General features: G+C 44.4%; 1 protein-coding gene across 2 annotated transcripts in view; it reads left to right on the top strand.

The window, feature by feature from the left end:
- Positions 1–22,062, top strand: part of mob2a (MOB kinase activator 2a) — a 56,352-nt gene that overhangs the window by 573 nt on the left and 33,717 nt on the right. The window contains exon 1 of one of the 2 annotated variants that reach the window (XM_075469485.1): positions 20,577–20,823. The exons of the other annotated variant lie outside the window; for it this stretch is intronic. Within the exon in view, the coding sequence (XP_075325600.1) occupies positions 20,786–20,823 (38 nt within the window). The 5' untranslated portion in view covers positions 20,577–20,785. Of the gene's footprint in view, positions 1–20,576; positions 20,824–22,062 lie in introns of those variants that run through there. 2 annotated transcript variants of the gene reach the window in all.

Below are 22,062 nucleotides of genomic sequence, written 5' to 3'. Positions count from 1 at the left end.
GGCGATGCCGGCTCCAAACTCTCGTCTTGGTTGGTGTCGCCACAAGAGTCGGTGTTGGACAGGTGCACTGTCGTGTCGAGTACTGTTAAATTTTCATTGTAACGCATAAACCTGACTGGAGGCAGGTAGCATGTTTCTTAGCTTAGCTTCGCTCTGAGGGCTAGCATGGTAGCTAAGCTGGTAACCGTGTCATCCCTCAACGGTTAACCAGCCTCATGACAACGTTACCCAGGGCCAGGCGGTATTTTTTGGCATCTCCGGGGCCTGATGATAACTCGTCAATGATGGCAGCACTCCGAGTTGGTCGTGACAGTATCGCCGTGGAGGCTAGTTTACTGTATGTGGTGCCCATAATAGGAATGATAAACACGGGAATGGGCTAGCTTTAGCAGCTTGACAGTCCTGTTAACGCGACTATGACCGTTTGTTGGTTTAATTCTAATGCAAGGTGCGCTGGCCGCTTGTAAGCAATCAGGCTAGCTTTTCAACTGTGCAACCCATGGGGTACAGCAGAAGTTCTGGTCTCCGATGGAGAGTATAAGTCCCACACTTACAGGATAAACAAACATTGATACCGTGAATAATTGAACTGATGCACACCAGTATGTTTTCCACTAACGCGGTGGTTTAAGCTCTTTAATAAGCTGGGTGTCATTTTGGGGGTCATGTAGCAAGTGACACTTGACAGAAGTTGATGCTGATATGTCATTTTATTTTTAGCTCGGGGCTGTCCAAGTCATCAGTTCGAGTTGGAGCTCGTGATCAGTACTGGATGCATCTTGTCTCGATGTGGCACCTGCAGCCAAAGTTCAAAGTCATGATCAGTGCATTCAGGATTAACCTCTGACATGAGTGCAAGTGACACAGTAACTTTTCAAAGACGTCAAGCCTAGTGTCATTGAACTCAGATGTGTTGTCTTGCATTTACGTGTGCATTTGCTATGGAAACTCTGAAGCCCTGGTCTGCCTGTCTCATCATGTATGCCTGCAAGTAAAGGAGGCTTCCTGTGAGCGTGCAGCTCAAGGTGTGTTTGGAGCTTCCTTTTGTGAGCTTTCATTTCGTTCTCCTTAAGCCTAGTTATGAAGCGTGGTGGGATCAAATATCGTGAAGTCCCGTCACAGTCACAAATGTTTCGGACTGACACGATAAGTTGTGTGGCCGCGTCGTTCTTTCAGGTGACAGGTTATCAGGTTGGCTGGCTGCTGCAATTCTGAAGCAGATCGTGGGTTGAGGAAGGGCGGAGGCCTGCTGTCAGGGGTGTTTTCTGCGTGTCGGGACAGTTTGCTTGTGAGATAACAGTGCTGTCTGTCGATACCTTAAATAGAACGTCATAGAAGCGTTTTTTAGAATGCGCCGAGTTATTGTTGCCTTTTTGAGCTGTAATGAGTGATAAACTGGTTTCCTCTCATATCTCAAGTCATGATAAGTACACATGGGAATGACGCTGAGAAGAGTTAGTGTATGTTCTCTGTCTCTTTTTGTGCACGCCATTGGTGGCAAACTCAGGATTGTTGTTGTCGTTATGATTTACTTGAGTTTTTTTCTTTGTTACGACTCCAGTTCTCCTGGTTTACCAGTTCTGTGTGAATCTAATTGAAAACTTTACGCCTTAAACTCTTTTCCCTTTTGTCCTGGGTCAGTGGCAGGAAAAAGACATTTCATGCTCAGCTGGTGCTGAACTACTTTGATTATTGATGTATTGGATGTGTCAGAGACACACAGATGCAGACTGATCTAAGAGGAGATGAGAATGGTTCAGAACTACATACGAGTAAACGAGGAGGCCTGTTGTCTCAGGATTCTCATGGGTGTCATTGAGCTTAATTACTATTAATTTACATTCTCCGTCCTAGGCTTTCTTTTGCCGCGTGACTCCCTTTGAATAAGTCATCAAGAAGTCGGTGTCGTTTCCTGAATATTCTCCGAGAAAAATGAGTCATGCTTGTTTGACAAGTGTAGCAGGGAGCCCACTGTGAGACCAATCAAGGCGTCATGCCGCATCCCCGCTGATCGCTGAGATTCCATGTTAAAGGAGCACTTTGTCTACGGTGCGTGTGCAGGGGCTGAGGTGTGTATATGAGCTGCCTGCATTAGAGATGAGCAGTAATGCATCCAGAGTGCGTCGAACGGAACAAGTGGAGGCCATGAATGAGTTAACCAAGCATGTAATCACCCCGAATGCAGACCCGTGCTGAAGGACACCTCGACGAATGGAGGCAGGAAGTGAGGACACAGTGAGCTCAAGGCTGGTGGAAGAAAGAGTGACGTGAGAGTGGCTGGCTTGGCGATAAAAGTGCAGATTAGGAAAGAGGATGATAAGTGAAGGGGAAAGGATGGATGAGGGGAAAGCTCGGTTTATCTTTAGGGATAAAAGGAAGGGGAGATGCGCAATTAATTTTTCTTTTTGACCGATGGATGTGAAAGGAAGCAAGGCAGCAGGAAGGAGATATTAGTGCTTCTGATTGAGTGGTTGATTAAGGGAGAACAATGGATGAAATTGGCATAGGGGGGTGCAGTCTGTAGGAAAGATGAAGTTCCTTGGGGAATCCAGTGGCAGCCTACTAACGGTGAATAGGCAGCAAGAAGAAGAGAGCTACAGATAACAGAAGTAAAAAAGCAAAAGATGTTTTTTCTGTCCCTTCAGCTGGAGGCTACAAATAACACCTCCTTTATTTCTCTCTGCAAACACGCATTCTTGTTTATCGCCTGCGTTTGGGCCTCGACGTGTTTATGAACGCGGCGTGTCGTATTATTTTGGAGAGGGAGAGCATTATTTAAAAGCTAAATGACCTCATCTGTCTGGATTCAGTCAGATGGGACGTTAAATCAGCGGTGGAGATGCGCGATGTCTAAATGTGTCTTTTCCTGCTGGGTGAAGTGGGCAGGCTTTGACAGATGTTTAATCCCCTTGCTTTTGAGTGATGGGTCTGTAATGCTGAATGAAGAGCGAGAGACTGCAGGCAAAAAGCGGCTAAGTAGAGCTCTACTTTTGGTTGTCTGATCTGAACAAAAGTCAAATTTAATGTGCACTCAGCTCAAACTGCATCACCTGTGACCTAATGGTGTATTAAGCACTATGCTATGTGTCTTACTCTGTGGGAATAAAGCAAGTAATGATATGAAGGATTCCAATAATACAGGCTTTGGTTGCTGTATTCGTTTGACGTGCTGGATGTTGAACTAGAGGCTTGATGCTCTCAGGTATGCATTTTGCAAGGGGATTTTTATCCCAGCTTTACTCTTTTTTTGAGAACCTTTATTTTGGAAGGTGTACTGTAAGATAATGTTAAACTCTAACATATTGATTTGCATTGTTTGGTGACATGGGATTTATAGTTCAGCAGAAATATGGTCTCTTCTGGAAAATGTGTCTTTTCACTCGCAGTCTGTGAAAATTACATTACAGTCATTTTGCAGACACTTTTATCCAAAGCGACTTACAATAAGTGTGTTCCACATCGGTCGGCAAAAGAACTTCAGGTCACAAGAAATCATAAGTGCATTTCCTTCCAAAACCAAACAGCTAAGAGCATAACCAGTGCTAGAGTAAGTGCGGTAAGTTAGGTACCTAGACAAATGGTTGAAAACGATCAAATAAAATGAGTGAAGCTGCCGTCTGGTGACGATGGAGAAGGGGATTTCACACGAACCTCTTTGGGGCTGATTCAACTTCCTCCGCTGTGGGGAAACGTCTGCTTGTGATGTTCTGTCGCACCACTGTGCCGCACCACACCAAACTTAGATATTTACTGATGATCACAACATTTTTCTTTATTATTTTGATTTCTTGTTCCTTCAGCTGTATAGTCGGTAATAAGATAAATGCAACATTGCGACACTTTGCTTGCACAGAGCTTCTAGGAAGATACCCTGCAAATATAATCTGAATAAAAACGTAAAGATTTATATATCTCTATGTATATTTCTTTATATCTTTTGAAAATGTAATACAAGCCATCTTTTAGAGCGCCCCCATTACCATGTTTGGGTCTAAAACTCCCTTAACTTGTCGTAAAGAACCCAGGCCTGATTGCGGTAACGCATTGTGAGATGATCCCTTTCACGCTTCTCACTCCCTCTGTTTGTATGTTTACAAAGCTTAGTCCTGATGGGGATTTTGCACACTGCTCTCCCTTTTTTCCTCATGTGACCTCGCTGCCTTATTTCCATCTCCACCTTCTCCACCACTCAGACAGGAACCCATGCACGCAGTCTCAGCCAAGGTGGCTGTTTCCGCTGCTCGCACCTCAGAAGCAGTGCTGATAAAAGGCTGCGACGGATGAGCAGATGTGGTCTGAAAGCACAGTCACTTGCTCAAGAATAGAAACTAGGCAGCGCTCTCGGCGTGCAGCTTGGTCTAGAGTAGTCTGACGCTGCTGTTTATTTTTAGCTTTAAGATCATCCGCAGCGTTTCTCTGGCACCCTGTTTTGTCCATAGGTCTGATACGAGAGCTGTTTTACGGTCTCGAACTTTGGATCCTCCTCGGAAAGAGCTGTTCGCTGTCGTGTCACTCTCTCGGAAATGAGAGCCTGGCTCTATATATGTCAGAGCAGAGAAAAATGCTGCTCTCTATCAAGATTCAATTTTCTGTGCCTGTCAGTAAAGTTTCTTTAAAAACTACAGGAATTTTAAGATCACAATCTGCAATAACGACAAGGCAGCGTTGTTTTATAAAGTCAGTTCGTGTAAGTCCTGCCAGTCCTGCACAGACGACGGCTTCTCCCAGCACTGAACTAAATGACGCCACGGTTCACATCAGTTGCTCTGCAACATCAGTTGTTTTCCTTTGACTGACAGTGTTAGGTGCATGACTTATTCATAAACTGTTTTAAGTTTCCAGTCATTCAGCCCTTTCAGTGAAGGACCTGTCTGCCCGGGAATCCACTCGGGTGTGGAGGCCTGAGCTCTTTTGTTTTCAGTAGTTTGAGTTTTTTGAAATGGGGTTTTCCATAAAAACTATTATTGGCAACAAATGAATAATCTTTACTAATCATGCGATGGACGGTTTCCTTTTTTCAGCATGTGCTCCAGAATGATGTGCCAAAAGTTGCTCTTTTCACAGTGTTCAATAAGAGTTAGGCCAGCTATGTTTAGATTCTGTTGACTTGCACAGTGAAACAAGAAATCTTCTTCCCATTTTCATTTATCTGCAACTGTAGCAAATGTGAGAAACTCCTAACGTCTCAGGCTTCCGGTGTAGTCAGCCGAGACCTTCCTTTACACAGAATCAAAGGCAAAAAGGCTTCAGACTGTATGTATGGCACGACATTTCCACTGAATTAAACTGCATTTAACTCTACATTGATCCTTTTTTTTTTTAATCATTGTGCCTTAGGTTTTTAACTGAAGCCAAGATCAACTCAACACTGCTTTAATGGAGCTTGGCCCTGGTCTGGGGTTCAGCATCAGGCCTCTGAAGCTTGTTTACTCCCCAGAAAGGACATTTTAGTCGGTGCCAACCCTTCAACACTCTCTCCCTCGCTGTCTGTCTTCCTCTCCTTTTAATTGTAACCCTCTCTCGAGACACTGATGTGCAGAGACGTTTGCGTGCGTTGCTGCAGCCGAAGAGGGCGAAAGAATGTTGAACAGGCCCAGGGCAGCCTCAGCCCTCCATGATAAATGTTGAACAACAAAAGCTGGCACATAGGAAGAAAACCTTTATGCTGAGCAATACCGTACAAGCTCCATCATGCTGGTTTTTGTGCGTTTTCATCTTGAATCTTTGGGGAATGACGGAGGAAGGGAAACGGTGGAAAGCGAAGCAAAGCTGGAGGGTAGAGCCTAAACAAACGAGTCCTCATCTCTCTGACATCAGCCTCCTTGTTTGACCCTTGGTGTTGTTCTCTGCTTGTCAAGGCTGCGTCATTATTTTGGGACAACAGTAGCAGCTTTTTTTCTCCCCTTTTCTTTTTGACTGCAAAGCCAGCCACACCATAAAAAGCTTTACTGTCATAGTTCAGAGGTGTCGATGACTTCAGGCTTCACAGGAAGGTGACGCGCAGAGCGAGTTAACTGACCTGATAACAGCGACGACTAGCAATCCCAGCACAGCTGTGAGCATTTGCAGTCGATACAAAAAACTGTATTTTATTAAGATATTGAGCAGTCATGTTGCGGCGCTCCCTTAAACGGGCTGGTGTCTAAAGAAAAGTCTGAGGGACTCTTAAGTGAGCTTTTCTCAGGCTTGAGGACACAGTGTATCATAGTTTATAATTTTGGTAGATATAAAGGCTCCTTTGAAAGCGTTTTGAGGAGGTAAACAGCTGGTAAGTACCGCTGTACTCTCTGGCTTGTCTCATACGACGCCACTCTTCCCATCCTCTGAGGCAGGGACAGGGAGAGGCTCAGGGGGCGAATGTGATACCAGAATGACTCTGCAGTTTGCCTTTCACTGAATATGCATAAGTGGATAAGAGAAGAATCCAAAGGCATGCACGTCCGCATTAAGCACTTTGGCTCCCACTTTAGATAGAATCTTTTGCAAGGTGGGGTGTTTTTTTTTTTGTTTTTTTTTTGCCCTCTTTGCTGATATGTTCAGAACAGTGGGTGCTGTGTGAACATGGTGTAACTAAATATGGCGATGGATCAAGATGCTGCAAATGAAAGCAAATGCAATGCCTAGAGCAGGCCGTACTTTCCGCCTACTCAAATGAGTCCTGACCTGCTCTAAAGCTCTAACAGGCTATGTTTCACAATGTCAGCTGCACTAATTTGACAGTTAACCAGCAGCCTCTGATACGTAGGGTGTGGTAACCACTCATGCACACATTAGACTTTTATATATGGAGTAACCATATCTTGGAGAGAGAGCATTTAGTTGCTGCTTTCATTCTGAAGATGATCTGCTCAGATCACATTGTTCTGATGAGCTCCTGGCATGGTCTGGTGCTTTTGTTTGTGTGTGTGTGTGTGTGTGTGTGTGTGTGTGTGTGTGTGTGTGTGTGTGTGTGTGTGTGTGTGTGCCATTATTTCACTCGGCAGGAGAGTGGCACCACGCTGTGACTGTGTTTACTCTTTCGTAACGCCCCGGGCTGTCTTGCCCAGCCCGCACAACCTGCCAATGCCAACAAACTGAAACAAAAGAAACGACTGACGCACAGCAAGGACGGCCATGACGGGACATCTTCTCCCAAACCCACATGAGTTTGATTTCAGGCCAACTTTACCACACAGGCTTCACTGGCTCTTCGAGTGGCATGACAGGCTGATACAGGCCTGGGAAACGTCACTGTTCTGTCAGAGAGTCATAGCCAGGGTCCCCTGTCGGCTAAAGCTGTCTTTAGATGAGCTAAAATAAAATGACCTCCTCTGAAGCAGGATGTGTGTTATTTTCTGGCGATAGTTTTAAATAAAGTGGCACATTTGTAAAAGCGACACACATTTCTGTGTCTAGTAAACCGATAAATTGCGCCGCTGAGTTACAGTGGGCTGTCCAACATATTGATTGCCCTCAGATTGTGGTTGATGAAGGGAGTATGAGCAACTGATTTTTGCTGAACTTCAACTGAATCATTAAGCTCACTGGCTATCTAGTTTTCCCTCACATCCCCAAACTTGAACTTGAAATTTCACTGGAAATTAAACCTTGTAGTCTCGTCTGCATCGAAAACATGTTCACGTCACACGTCTGCTTTCCAAGATGTAGAAAAGAAAATGAGGAGAGGCGATGCAAGAGCATCGAGAATTGAATGCGTGAGAGGAAAACGAGAGGGCAGCTGATGAGGAGAGCAGCGTGAGAAAGGGTGGAGGAAGAAGAGAAATGATATTGGAGCAGATGCAGAAGGTGAGATATTGAGATAAATGGGAGGTGGCAACATGGGTCAGGCAGCTCGATTAGAAACAGCAGAGGTCTGCAAAGGAGGTCAGGAGGAGAGATTTAACAGCAGGGGCCCAGACTGCCGGTGACACGTAGAGAAATGCAGTTTGGAGGTTTTTGCATTTCAGAGATGGAGGGAGATCCAACAAAGGGATTTAGAAATCGAAATGCATTGATACCATCTGCAAAACTTAAAACTAAGTGTTTCTCCAGTAGAACAGGTCCTCGTTCAGCCAGTGAGACTCAATTTGTTTTAAAGGGGAAAGCCTGTAATTCTAAGTGATAGCATTCCTTTTTTCTTTTCATCACCAAGATGTGGTGGGCACCCTGTGGGGAGGTTTGAGCTGAGCGATGAGCTGCTAAATCTGAGCAGAGCCGGTGGGCTGCTGGCATTGGTGTAAGCTAGCTGCGTTTGTCCTTGGTAGCTGAGGCTAGGCTGCTAGGCACATCTGAACTATAATTGGATTAGAGATCTCTATGTTGCATGAGGCAAGGCGAGCTGAGTGTACACACAGACAGACTCTTTAAAAGTGCACATGCCCCAGGGAGCCAAGTTCGTCTAAGTACTCCAGGCTGCACTTCTCCACCGCCTCAGATTTTATCTCCCTTTCTTCTTTCTTCAGCATCCTGTTGTTTTCTTTATCCCCCTCTGATCAGTGATTCACCCCTTCCTCTTGGCTGTTAGCACATATGTAGGTGTATAAATGAGATTTTTCTGTGTGTATCGGTGTGTATTAGCAGGTTAATGTTTGTGGATCATCTCAGTGCCATGGATGCCCTCTCTGAACGCGATTACAGGAGTTATAGCTGAACCTAAACTGACAGTGAAGTATGGGGGGAAATTATTGGGAGGCTGAAGTGAGTCTTCATACTGAACATGATAGATGTGAGATGTGACTGGGAAGCTGTCTTGTTTGGAGAAAGAAGTGAGAGAGCTGCTCTTGACCCTTTTTAATTGTGGTCTTCCTGTTGGGGAGCTTTGGACAGGAAGTAAGAAGATGATGTAATGGGTGGTGTGCATCCTGATTGCCTACATAACCCATTTTAACTAATTTATTCTTATAAGAATGCGTCTCTGCTACTAATGCAACTCTTAGAAGTGTCTACATGATGAATAAACATTACATCACTGGCAAAGTACAATGACAATAAAGAAATAACTCCATGCAAAATGTTTCAGGTGTTATTTGCCTATGTAATATGTGAGCAGACTGCGTGGAGTATGTTGTTTGTATGAGGTTAGTTGTTTAAGAGGGAGCACAAAGGAAGACAATAGACTAAAGCAACCAACAGGAAGAGTTAGAAGAGGGAGGATTTCCCCTCAACCGAGCGGCTCTGCCTTTTATCTGTATATGTACATGTGTTTTTATGTACGTTAACACTCATGCAGGCACATGCGTATGTGGTTGTGGGGAGAAATTAAACAGCGGCAAGGCTATCGAGGAGACGGTGATGGAACAGGCTTAATCGTTGACAGGCCAGCCCCGGCAGCCATATGTTTCATATGTGTTTGCTGACGACCCTGCCGCATGGCTCTGATCTGCCCAGATGGCGTGTACATCTCTTCAGCTTGTGAAGGGAGGGATGGGACAGCATGTGGGCAGAGATGGAGGGAGGGAAGAAGGGCGTTGGCTGATGTAGGGTGAACTTAAAACAAGCGCACGCAGTGTAATTGATGCAAAACATCCAAATCCACACCCGGCTTATCTAGTCACGTTAAGCCTGATCCATCTACGATCAAAGAAAATGCGGTTGGCATTGATTAATCAAAGTCTCAGTCTCATCAGCTATCGCTTTTTAGCTTATGGGTTTTAACATCTGCTAATTCTGTCAAGGCTAAGTTGTGGAGAGACTGCTAAATATGAGTGTGTGAGCTTGTGAGTGTGTTGGAAGCCAGCTCTGTGATGCGCTTCACATCTAAAAAAGGATGTGGAGGAGGGAAGAGTTTGATTTGGAATGAAGGCAAAGGGAGAGAACAGAGAGGGAGCTGGTGTTCGCGGTCGTCAGATTTCCGCTGCTGGGTCGGGGTCACTGTATGGGAGCTGCTGACCAGGCCTCCCAGGAGCGACGCTGAGCGGCTCGAGCCTGGACACAAAAACATGACACAACAAGACACTCAGCAGAGCATTTGACCCCTATAGGGCCTCCGATATCCCGTTGAGGAAGTGTGCATGTGTAAACACAGATAAGTCTGATCAAGTGAGAGCTTACTGTGGGCCACGCTTGGGAACATGCTCGGCCCACGTGCTGTCGTTCTCATGCACACACATTCTAATAAATAATCGTGGCATTGCATGCACACAGCTGTCTGACACAGTGCCACAATGCTGGCCCTTTTTCCTCCGTTGTTATGTAGTCTCAGAGTTGTTGAACAGGACTGTGCTAAAAGCCTTCTTAATCACCAGTGGCCTCTGAGCTGGGTGGCACGTGATAAATGGTCACACTAAGCCATCGTTAGGTTAGCAAAGAGAGCTCGGTTACAGGCTCGCCAGGGTAACAGCTGCCTATGAACACAGCATTGTGGGAAGTTTGGCTGTAGGGGGGGGGCCCGTTCACTTTGCTTCTGTTTAATTGAGGAAGCGGAGCAAATGAAGGATAGACTAGACTTTGATTTCTTTGTTTTTGCTAGGCTATTTGAGAGGCAGCCATACCACAAAATATACAAAAGAGTTGCTTTACAGCCAGTGTTTGGTTTCTGTTGGGGGCTACTGTGGAAACATGGTGGACTGCAAGGTGTTGACTGTAGACAGAACTTGACATTTTATCATCTCTTCGACTCGTATGATTCTGGGTCATGTTTCTATAAATCTATCAACTCAAAAATATTAAACATTGATAACTCAAGGATTATTATTATTATTATTATTATTATTATTATTAAAATGATTAATTTAGGAATATCTGGCTTATGTCTCCATTTTTATCAATGCTTTCCTGTTGTCCTCATGCTGTGGAACGCATACTTCCAGCAGTAGTTTTCCACCTACTGTAACAACCTCACACTGGAAGACAGAGTGGGCTGAGTCATACATCAGGGGGAGTGTGCAGAGCACGACAGGCTACCAGAGATTAGAGGTGAGAGGAGTTTGTTTCTGATTTATTACCAGTCGTTAGATGGTTAAATGAGGCTAAGTGAGCTAGCCAGTTCAGGGAGGTGTGATGGAAGAGATTAGCCTACATGAAGAGTGATGAAGAGAGACGATCTTTGAAGCGAGCCGGTGACTCCTGACCTTCGATCTTTTGCACGCCATTTCTCTTTATCTTCTCTCTTGTTCCTTCTCTGCTACTTTTCATCGTCCTCATTCTGGCATCCTCCTCCCAAATGTCTCGCACAAAACATTATTGCTTGGCGCTTTGCTGTTTTTAAAAAGTGTCCAACGATGTTCTGTGCTGTCAACTTATTATGCAACACGTTAGCGTGTCATCGTCATTGTCTGCAGCCCGGCAGCTCTGAGCCTGGCTTGATGATAGGGGTGTGCAAAATAATCGTCATGACGATGCATCGCGATTCTAATTTTCGCGATCTCCTGCATCGATTCTTGACGCCAAGTATCGTTTTTTTTTTTTTTTTTCCCCATTTTATTTATTTATTTTTTTGGGGGGGGGGGGGGCTTTTTATGCCTTTAATGATAGGACGCATGCAATTGATGCATTTCCCTGCAAGGGATGTTTGCAATATTTGTTTTATTTTTTTAGTTTTATATAGCCGATGCACTTTTTTTTTGTCTGTACTGATCATCCCTATTTTGTTATTTTAAGTTTTATAAAGCCTATGCACTTTTTGTGATGAGTGTGTCCAGTAATAGTAATATTTGTTTTAATGGCAATACCTCCAAAAGTTGTTTCAATAAATACAGTTATGAATTGATTTGCTTTGAGTTATGTATCAATTGAAGACACTATCCAGATCATACACAGCCAGTCAGCCACTGGTAATGGCTGTATTTTTTTTTTAAGTATGTTCAGTGAAAATATCGCAATGCATCGCAATAATTGAAGTATCGTGATGCATCGTGATAGTATCGCATCGTGGCATGTGAATCGTGATTCGAATCGAATCGTGACTTCTTTGCCAATACCCACCCCTACTTGATGACATTGACTAACCACAAGCTAACAAGTCTTTTTTTTTTTTTAAAGAATCTGCTGCTGAGATCATTTACACCAGCAGTTTGATCTGGTAGATATAAAATAAATTGTACTTTTTTTGAGACATTATTTGTTATTGTTGCTATATATGCTTGTAAACTTAACATCTCTGACCGTTGGACTGTTACTTGAACACATAGGGGGAGCCTAGTATTACCTGGCAGCATGGGACATTTTATAATTTTATTACCCCCTACCCAAACCAGGGTTTGCATCCCCACCCCGCTGTGACTGGTGTGCAGCTGGTGAGAGGCTGAGGTAGCTTGTGGCAGTGGGAAAAAAAAGATGGTTGTTGTGGTGTGAGGAGCAGTGTTGGCTGGCATTAGGGGAGTGACTCTGGGACGCCAGTGTTCACTGTCTAGCCTCCTGGAGGTGTCGTGGGCCCAACTAGACGAAACACTGATGAAAGGAGATTCCCACCTGATGACCCTAATGACATGTTGGTCAGCACTGCTCACTGGTCTATATAGGGAGTATAGGGAATTATTCACTGAGTCTGGTCCATTTTTTTTCTTTAGCACAAGTTACTTGTGTTTACCTTAAATTATTGAGAGCTGCAGCAACATTTTCACTGAGCTCGAAAAACTCTTTCTTTAACCATTAGTGTCGTCGTTCTAGTTATCCTAATGGACTGTGTGTTTAATGATGATGTTTAAAGGAAAATAAAGCTTTAAAGCACACATATTGAAAATATGGACAGTGTGTTCATCTAGCTGTGTGTAGATTTAGTCCTTTTTAAGATGTGAGATGAATGCCTAACAGTGACTTCATTCAAACATACCCACAACGGTAATGGAGAGAGTCACGCTACAGCCACAATATTTGCTATTTGCATGAGAGTGGATGTTGGATCAAGTGACTCACATCTCTCCTCGCCGATCATTGAGTTCATGAGAATTACTCTTCTTTTAAGTGGCTACGTTTGTGGGTAAAAAAAATTCAGAAAATGCTGCCGGACATTATTGGATTACAGTGATGAAATGTGCAGCCCTCATTAACCTAACAAAGACGGCAGTGATAGCTGAAGCACAAAGTTAATTTTTGAAGTGTTGCTGGGTGCTCTGGAAAGTATTACTCTTTTGCAAATTTAAGCATGTTTAACCGCTGGTGTGATTTTTAAATATTCTTACCGGCTCCTGTGGGTGAAGGCTTTGCTGCACTTACAGTAACAAGAGGAGATTTTTTTTTTAGTTCTCCATTGCTGCTTCTTTGCTTTCCACACCATGTGTTAGACAGAGAGTCGAGGCTGCTCCAGGAATAACACGATAATGTGGTAGATAACATTCAGTGTAGAGTTTTTCCCCATTCATTTTACCTGGGTGCTGTGGGGGGGGGGGAACCTTCAGTTGCTGCCTCTGTAATAATTGTGAAGAAAACCACGGAGAAGGAGGAATCGGGACGTGTTATTTATTTGATGATGCGATCTGTTGGATTCCCCTGAAAGGTTTGATCGTATGCCAAACTGAGACACACCCTTACCTGTGCAGACCTGTTAATGTAACTACACGCTCTTCAGACTCGCACTAAGTTAGATGCGTTTTTATTGCACTTCCTCACACCATGGCGACTTACGAGTCGGGGAAAGAGTCTGAATCTAAGCATATTGATCGCATTTCCCAAAATGCCACTTATTTGCAACGTTGTGCTCCCCCCATTTGGGAAAATGTCTTTCAAATTATGAGCTGCAGCAGTTAACCTTCTGGCCTTAAAACCTAAATCAAGGCAGATGTAGAGCCCCCGCAATCATGATATCACTTCAAATGCATTCCATGCTGTGCCATTGAACTTGCTGACTCGACTTCAAAAGGTAGGATTTGACTGGAGCTGCAGATGGAGACGGAGAAGTCTATCTCCGGCTCTGTAAAAGGCCGTATATGTGTAGGAACTCTTCTGCGCGGGATATCCGCTCTGTAAGCCGTTTCTGTTGTATGATGTGTCAGTTTGCACGTTTTCTTTTATGCGCCTCAGAGAGAAATAAAGAGTGAGAGACATTCCCCACATCCGTTTCCTCCCACAGAGGAACAGTAGGTCAGGGGCTCGGTCCGCTCTGCTGGGTTCATGTGTCGCTCAGGGCCGAAGAAATGGAAGGGAGAGCAGATGAGGCATTTCTCACCACCACTGGGGATTTTAAGTAACCTTGATGAGGTGGCAGTTACTCCTCTCACTGAATTTTTTATTTATTTTTTATTAAAAGAAAATTTAACATTTTGCTTGGTCTAATGTTTCCTTGCATCTCTTTCTTTTTTTGCCATCTTTGCTTCTCCTATTTCATGTTTTACTTGGCGTCATTGCTGTTATCTGTGCTCTGCCTGCTTGTTTAACCAGGGTGTGTGTGCGTGTGTATCCCCATGTACACCTGTATCCGTGCCTGTGTTTGCATATGGCCTCATGCCGGGCTATGTGTGAGATACTGCTTTATCTCCTCCACCTTCCCCCTCAGGTACTGTAACATGTTCTCCTTTCCTTCCTCATTGTTCAGCCTCTCCGCCTGGACAGGGAGTCAGAAGAAGAACAAGCTTGCAGGAAGCGTTGTTTGTTGTGTTGAAGTAAAAGGAGACCGTGAGATGCACAAACACAGGAAGTGCTGCTTCTCTCATGCGGTCTCCAGTAAGGCGTCTGTGGCTCTGAAATCCAAAAGCAGCGTTGTGAACGTGTCTTTCACTGCATGTCTGTTTTCCCTGTCAGTGGTAGCCACTCGAGCTGTGCCGCTGAACTCCAAGCTTAATTGCAAACGCTGACGAAAGGGTGAGCAAATTTAGAAAGAGTCTCTGAAAGCTCTTAAGAGTGCTAATTGATTGGAATTATGTTTAAAGTAGTGTAAAATAATCATTTCATCAGCCTGGTTGTCCCAGAAACTTAAAAGAAAGACATGACTTCTTCGTTCCACATTGTCTGTGTTGCAGGGAACAGCTGAACTCGCCATATTCCTTTATCTCTTACCTTATTCTTACATTCCGGATATCATTTCTAAAGGCTCAAAAGGGAGCAGTTGTTGTCAAAGATGGTAGTTTGTTAGTAATCTCCTCCCAGGACCACAGAAGATGCAAACAGACATGTAAATGTGTGGGGAGCTGCTCTAATAACTCTGCAGTTGGAGCCCTGATACCAAAGCCTTGGGCCTGTGCATGCTCACAGTCATTATTAGGAGAGGCCGGGTGATGGAGATGTCAATGATTTATCAATACTTAACAATGTAAACCAATAGAGCGGACTGTCACTCTGAAAATGTAAATGTTTGCCCAGAAAGCGGGAGAAGGCTTGTAAGAAGAACATAGAAAAGCATTTCGCTTGTAATGTGATTTAGGAAAGGTAGAGTTCAAGATATAAGACCTCACATGCTTGTAAGGTGCCTCAAATTGACTGCAAAAGACTTTCAGGCAGATTTAGCGGTGTTCTCGGCAGCCACACCTGCATAAACACGACCTTTATGGAACAACCACCGTAAGAAAACCTTTCAATTACATTAAATTAAAGCAAATTCTAGAAGCTAGATGTATGACACCACAAAGACACATAACGGGGACGGGTGGCTTTTTGTCTTAAAAAATGCTAACCCAAAAGCCACAATTAATTACCTCAAAGGGCACAAGCTTTTGCATGCTACTGTACATTAGATCTGAGATATGGGAACCCTAGATGTTCAGCATTTCAACCTTTCTTCTGCCCAACACCTTTTTACCGCTAACAAGCAATCACAGCTCGGTCACAGGAAGTCGTCTGAAGCAAACTACTACTTTGACTTAAAAAAAAAAGAAAAGGAAAAAAAAGATGATTATCTGTTGCTGACAGAACACAAATCTCTCTTTCTGCCACAAGAGGGCAGCACAACTCCAGCAGACATTATTGTTGAGCTCCAAGAACGTGCTCCTGGGTAAGAATACCATCACCAACTGGGTAGCTTAGTTTGCTCCGTTTTAACACTTCAGATGAGTCTCATAATTTCAAAAGGAGAGTGACGTATCCTCTGCTGTTTTCCCTGAATCTCTGTGATTGAGTGATGAGACGGAGGAAGCAACAGACAAAAGAAAAGCACGTTGAAGACACTGTTGGCAGGTGAAATGCAGACAAAAGTAGAAAGAGAAGAGAGGGCAAAAACAGAAGGGAGAGGTCCAGTGGGCATGAAATCAGATCTTGTTGCATAATCGTGGCTTGCAGGCCTTCCCAGCATGCACCGGGCTCTGTCAGCTCTTGTATCACATGACCATATCAAGCAGCTGCAGTATTAAACCAGCAGTACCAGTTTACCACCAGCCAGAGGCAGACTGACCAATAGCTCTGTTCTTTTTGCACTGAGGTTTGCTCTTTTTTATTTTTTTAAAGAATATAGCCTAGTTTATTTAAATTGGAATAGACGGAATATGTCCTTAAGGTTCCCCCTTTCAAGTGAAACACTTGTGTTTTTAGGCCTTATTTGTCTCTACTGTGGAGAAACGTGCACAGAAGTTTCCAGGTGCATTCTTGGTGTACTACATTTTTACCACAAAATATGCTCTGGGCACTCATGAGAGCTAATTTTAAGCAGCAGAGGCATTTATTTCCTTTATTTATGTGTACAATGTGTCTGACATACCATTCATACCAGATGTCACCGAGCTATCAGTTCTGCCTCACATCTCCTTCCTGCCTCATCATTTTCATCACTTTAATTATTATTATTTTTTTTTGTGTAATCTTCTGCCTGGGCCTCATTCCATCAAAACCGGTGCAAAGTCTTTGTTCGCATGCCAGAAGTAGCAGAGTTCATACCAGCCAACAGGGTGTCAGTGGAGGCCCACGCCTCTGCCTGCAGGGTTTCTGCCCACCTCTCCTTCATCCTCTCATCAGTACTTCTCACCTCCAACACGAATCAGGAGCTAAACTGTGGAGATACATGTCTTTTTCTTCTTGAGCCTTGCATTATTTCAGGATAACAGTAGGTGGCATCATAACCTCATCAGTGCCAGTCCTTGAACAAAGCTGTGGTTAATCATTAATAATCAGGCTTCTAAAGTCTCATAATCAGCCTGTTTTTGGTTTAAATGTAGAACCTTGAATGAAACTTGCATCATCAAACTGTATATCATTTCTTTTTATTGTTGTTAGGGACTTAAATAATGAATGGTTCCAGACTGAGGCGGTTGTGGCTTAGTTGTTAGTCATTCGTCCAATAACCGGAAGGTTGGTGGTTCGCCACTCAAAAAGATTGGTGAAACTGATGGGTTTTCTTGTTCTTGGAATGCTTGAGAGGAGGTAAATGGGGTTGCATTTCACCCCCCCAAAAAAAAAAAAAAAAAATCAGGCTTAATTTGAATTGAAACCAAACCGGTCTTGATATTCAGAAATAACAGTGAACGGATGCAGAGCCCGTCCATTTTCAGGCATAACATTTACCTTTCGAGGTCCAGGAGACATCTGAGAAGAAGTCAACATAACTGTCATTTTGCATATTCTTTCACAGTCGTGCCTCGTCGAGCATCTGCACACTGACGGACCGGTATTGGACCATTTCATTGGCTATGCGGTGCCATTAAGCTATTGAGCAGCAGCCTTTAAGAATGGACGGGCTATAAAAGCTGCATTGTAGTGTCCTCTGTTTACTGTATATGTTTGGCTGGATGTGACAAATGGAGACAGACTGACTGCTTCCTGGCGTCTCCCAGCCTGGTCGTATATATGTAGGCCTTTTTATACTGCTGGCTGGGCCCCAGCTCACATATACTTCAAGCTGTGCTCTGTTTGTGTGTGCTGAAACATATTTAGAGTGTACCCACTTCTGTAAGAGAGAAAAACAGTATGCGCTTGGTTCTTGGCAGCGGAACCAAATGTACATTAAATTGCATAATATACTCATGTCAGTTGTTTTCATAAGATCTGTGTGTTTGTGTGTTCTGTCAATATCACCTCTGTCTATGCATAAGAACTTGGCACTTGCTGTGGCCTGGGCTCTCTTTAGCTGGCCTCTCTGCTCACGCATGCACGCAGGTTGTGTGTGTTTGTGCACTGCGGTCCTACATTTGCCTTGCGATGTATTCCTGGAAAGCCTGAGTAGGAGCGGAGGTGCCAGGGTTATTTCACAGCCGCTCCGCAGCCAGTGATGACTGTTTTCTGGATGCTTCCCGGCCTTTTGGAGCAAGGAACAGAAACGAGCGAAAAAAGTTTATGGGCGTTTTATTGTATCCTCTGTATTAACAGTCTGGCCGCCTCTACTTTGGAACAACAAAAGGGGCAGGCTACGCGCACTGACTGACATCTTTAATGTCATTACTAACTCTCTTGCACAAGACACACTAGGAATGGAAGTGTAGGGAAAAATAGGCTAGATGGACAAAAGGCTTGAACAGATATAAGAATTGTGAAAAAAGAAAAAAGACTGGATAATAAGGGCAGTTATGGTGCAAGTGGGAGGAAGTGATTGAGAATGAATTGGAGGGAATGAGCTGCACCAATAAAATGAATTATACCTCCTGTAGTCCACAGTTTTCTGCCTCTTTCCCCTCCACTGGCAGCTGGGAGATGGAGCGGTTGTCCACCAGTCAAACTGGAGGTTCAAACTTTGGCTTTTCCCCAATCCATATGTCAAAGTGTCAAGTACTATAAAAATGTAACTAAGTACCACTACTCCAAAGCTATCTGCACCATACCTCTGAATCTCGCTTCAACCCTCATTCCTCCTCTTATCTGTGTCTTCCCTCATCATCTTCTTCCTCCTCCTAGCTGTTGTGTAACTCTGCAGTGACTGACGACCAGCAGCAGCAGCGCAACCGATCAGCACTTTTGGTCCCAGGCTGCTTTTATTGTAACGAGCTTGGAGCCATGAAACCAACGCTGAATATTTTGTGAGAGTGGAGGAGTCACTCACGCAAACAGATGCTGCACCGCACTCCCATGATGTAATGCTGTACAACCCGCGCGCGCTTTCAGACTCAACCGCTTGTCTGGATTCATCATTTTGTACCGCTTATTGCTTTAAGCCCTCGCGACCTACGCACACAGAAGTTAATGACACGTTTAATTTTCCTGTTAATAAACTGTCTATCACGCATAGCGTTCAGGATTCTCTGAGCTGGAGGTTCGCTCTCTCTGTCACCAGCTTCAAAGAGAAAAATGCGTTCGGTTGTTGGCAATTTTCCGGCAAACGTCTTCATTAAGATTCTGAAAACTGAATGCTGTCAAGTGCAGGTTACCAAAATACTTTACTCACTCGTGGATGCACATGATCCAGGTTTGTGTCTGTTGTGAGAAGTCTCCTTCCCAAAGCCTCCTCAGATGGCTGCGTAAGAAGAGCACATCTGATCTCTCATAACTCAGTCTTTGTGGTCTGGCCCTCTGCTAAATATACTTTCACCCCACCACCCTTCCCCCTTTTTTTCCTTCTCTCCATCCATCCTCTACACAACCAGAGCTTTGACTCACCTTTCGGCTGCAGTTGGTGTACACACCGGGTGATGTACATATCCAGCAGGGAGCAGCAAGCTTTCCTCCCAGAGGACATATGCATGACGAACCCGAGGCTGGAGGGAGGCAGATTGTCATAGTGACAAAGTTCCCATGTTAGAGATTTAAAGTCATTTCTGTGTCAAGTCACTTTGCATATTCACCACATCGATTCTCCACTCTTTGACATTCCTGCGGCTCATTTCAGTGTTGCTTCTGGCGTGTTTGGCAGAAAAGATGCAGAAAGTGTTCCGTAGTGTAAGTATTTGAATATGTCAGTGATTATGCTTAGTTGTGAATAGTGAGCAGCAGCCCTGGTGTGGGGCAAAATAGTTCTTTGGTGCAGTAGCTATGCCTCCAGTTTTACCGCCAAGTTTCTTATATTAATCTACATCCTCTTAAAATATACTCCTAATCATTTAGTTTATCTGTGCCAGAACTTTGTCAATAAAAGCTGCAGTACCTAATTGAATTTGAGAGCTTATTGTGTCCAACATGTAAAGTTGTTGTCTGCGTGCGATTGCATTACAAAGAGGCTCAAAGAACGGGAAGCGCTACTTGGGATTTAAATGGTATTAATGAGTCCTCAGCCCTATTCTTAGCCAAATCTGTCTCAACCTACAGGCGTTGATAAGACCTGTGTCGGTGGCGTCTGGTTTGTGTTCAGCCTGTGGAGGGATAGAAAGGTGTGTGTATATATAGCTCCTCAGATAGGAAACGCGGCTGCAACATGAGAGCCTCCTCGGGACCGTGAATGAGAGGAGGAAGCCGGCGCGCATCCACATAAAGGGCTCTGCTGCCTTATTTCCTTTGCGGGTTTTTTGTGTTGAGTCGTTACTTTTTATACGGATTTAATGTCGCGGGATGGAGCCGGGGGAGGGGGTGCAGACGGAGGCATACTGACAGAAAGATCGAGTTTACTTTGGGTGTTTTTCATCTGGAGCTAGTGCGCCGTGTTTTGCGTCAGCGAGCTCGCAGACTCAAAAGCTGAGCAGCCGCAACCAGACTCCGTGTTCATTTCTCTCGATTTGCCCCAACTTGCCTGGCTGCGGTCGGCGCACATGTCCCCCCGGTGCCGTCTCTCTCTCTCTCTCTCTCTCTCTCTGCTTTATTCGCAACGCCCGCAAGATGTGCGCTCAATAACCCTGCCCCACGGAAACTAAACCAAGGGGGGGACCACAGGAGGAGGAGGAGAGGGTGGAGGTCTGGGGTAGCGACGACAGAATCGCGGCGTTGGAGGAGTGAGAGAGGTCTGCAAAGAAAGCAACTCCGTTTTGTTCCCCGCTTGTCCTGCAGCCGTCCACAGACAGACGCGGTGGGGCTCGTTTCTTCCGAGGCGCCACCAAAAAAAAACCCCGAAACGCCATCAATTCTGGATTTCTTCATCCGCTTCCTGTCGTCCAGGATGAGGTTCAAAAGGAACGGGTCGTATACATTAAATAGGTAAGCGTGTGATGTAATGTGCGCAGCGGGAACTTGTTTATGGAAATTTGTGTGGAGAGGAGGAGGAAGGGAGGCGCGTTTTGTCATGTCCTAAGCTCGTAAATCAGTTCACTTTCTTTGTGTTGTTTCCATAATGGCTTACAGTGCTTCTCATAGCGGCACGGTGGTCTCTTCATGGCATATCTTTTGATTTAAAATATACATATATATAAAAACCGACGCTCCGGTATTGTAAGACAAGACTTTTTATTGCAACATTTACTTTATTATTTCTACATTTAAGTGTTGCTCCTCTTCAAGCCTCCTGATGTCAAATAAATGAAAACTGTGGTTCTTTATAATCCAAATATGAATACATGTTTGTCTTTTTCTACTTTTTGTCAGGCTTGAATACCCTTAAAAGTTGATTACATCTGATCAGTGATGTAAACTATGGGCTTCTCACCAATGTGTTACCCTTTTGTAATTCAATCTGTGGCTGCCTTGGGAGAAACCCGTCTGTCTTGCTTTAAGGGGTTGGGCTCACTTTTTTTGTTTTCCCTCTTCCATTTTGGGCAAAAAAAGAGCTAAATTGCTCCAACCCCCCCCCCCCCCCCCCCCCACGTATAACTTTTCGAAGGGATATGCTCGTCATCTGTATTCCTCATCAAAATCAGTGTTCATGAATCAGAACATTGGAGTTGTGCGGTCCTTGCTCAAGAATTTGGAGCCGAGTTGATGCATTTTGGGTTTTCTGAAAGTACCGTGCCAAAGTCTAAAGCCACCCGTTGTTTTTTTTCACGTTTTACCTGGAAAATGCAAATGGGGTGGGACAGTAAAGTAAATGAGGTGAAAAAGCAACTAATGTTCAATACATAACTGCACAGTCAAAAATATCCATAGGGCTCACCTAATATATCGTTGGACTTTACTTGGCGAGGAGCCAGAGGCCTTTAGTGGCCGTGGACGGTTGTCCTTGTCCCAGTATACATGCAGGGGATCGGAATCAAGTTACTAACCAAAGTATGTCTGACGCCACAACGCTGTGGACTGTGTGAAAAAGGACTCGAGATCGTCTGCCGCTTCTAACTTTCTCTGTGGGAGATCATCGTGCATTTAAGTGTGGCCTAATCCCCTGCACAGATGTTAGAATAAATGTTAGACGCAGTAATAAAAGCAGGATATTTCTCTTTATTTCGGAGCAGAGCGACAGTCTGGAAATGCTTTAAGTGGCCACGATTTGACATTCAATGCGCTGAT

Source organism: Odontesthes bonariensis, chromosome 7 (genome assembly GCF_027942865.1).
Source record: "Odontesthes bonariensis isolate fOdoBon6 chromosome 7, fOdoBon6.hap1, whole genome shotgun sequence".
NCBI lineage: Eukaryota > Metazoa > Chordata > Actinopteri > Atheriniformes > Atherinopsidae > Odontesthes > Odontesthes bonariensis.
Note: the sequence above shows the minus strand (reverse complement) of the source record. Positions and strands in the feature narration are given on the sequence as shown.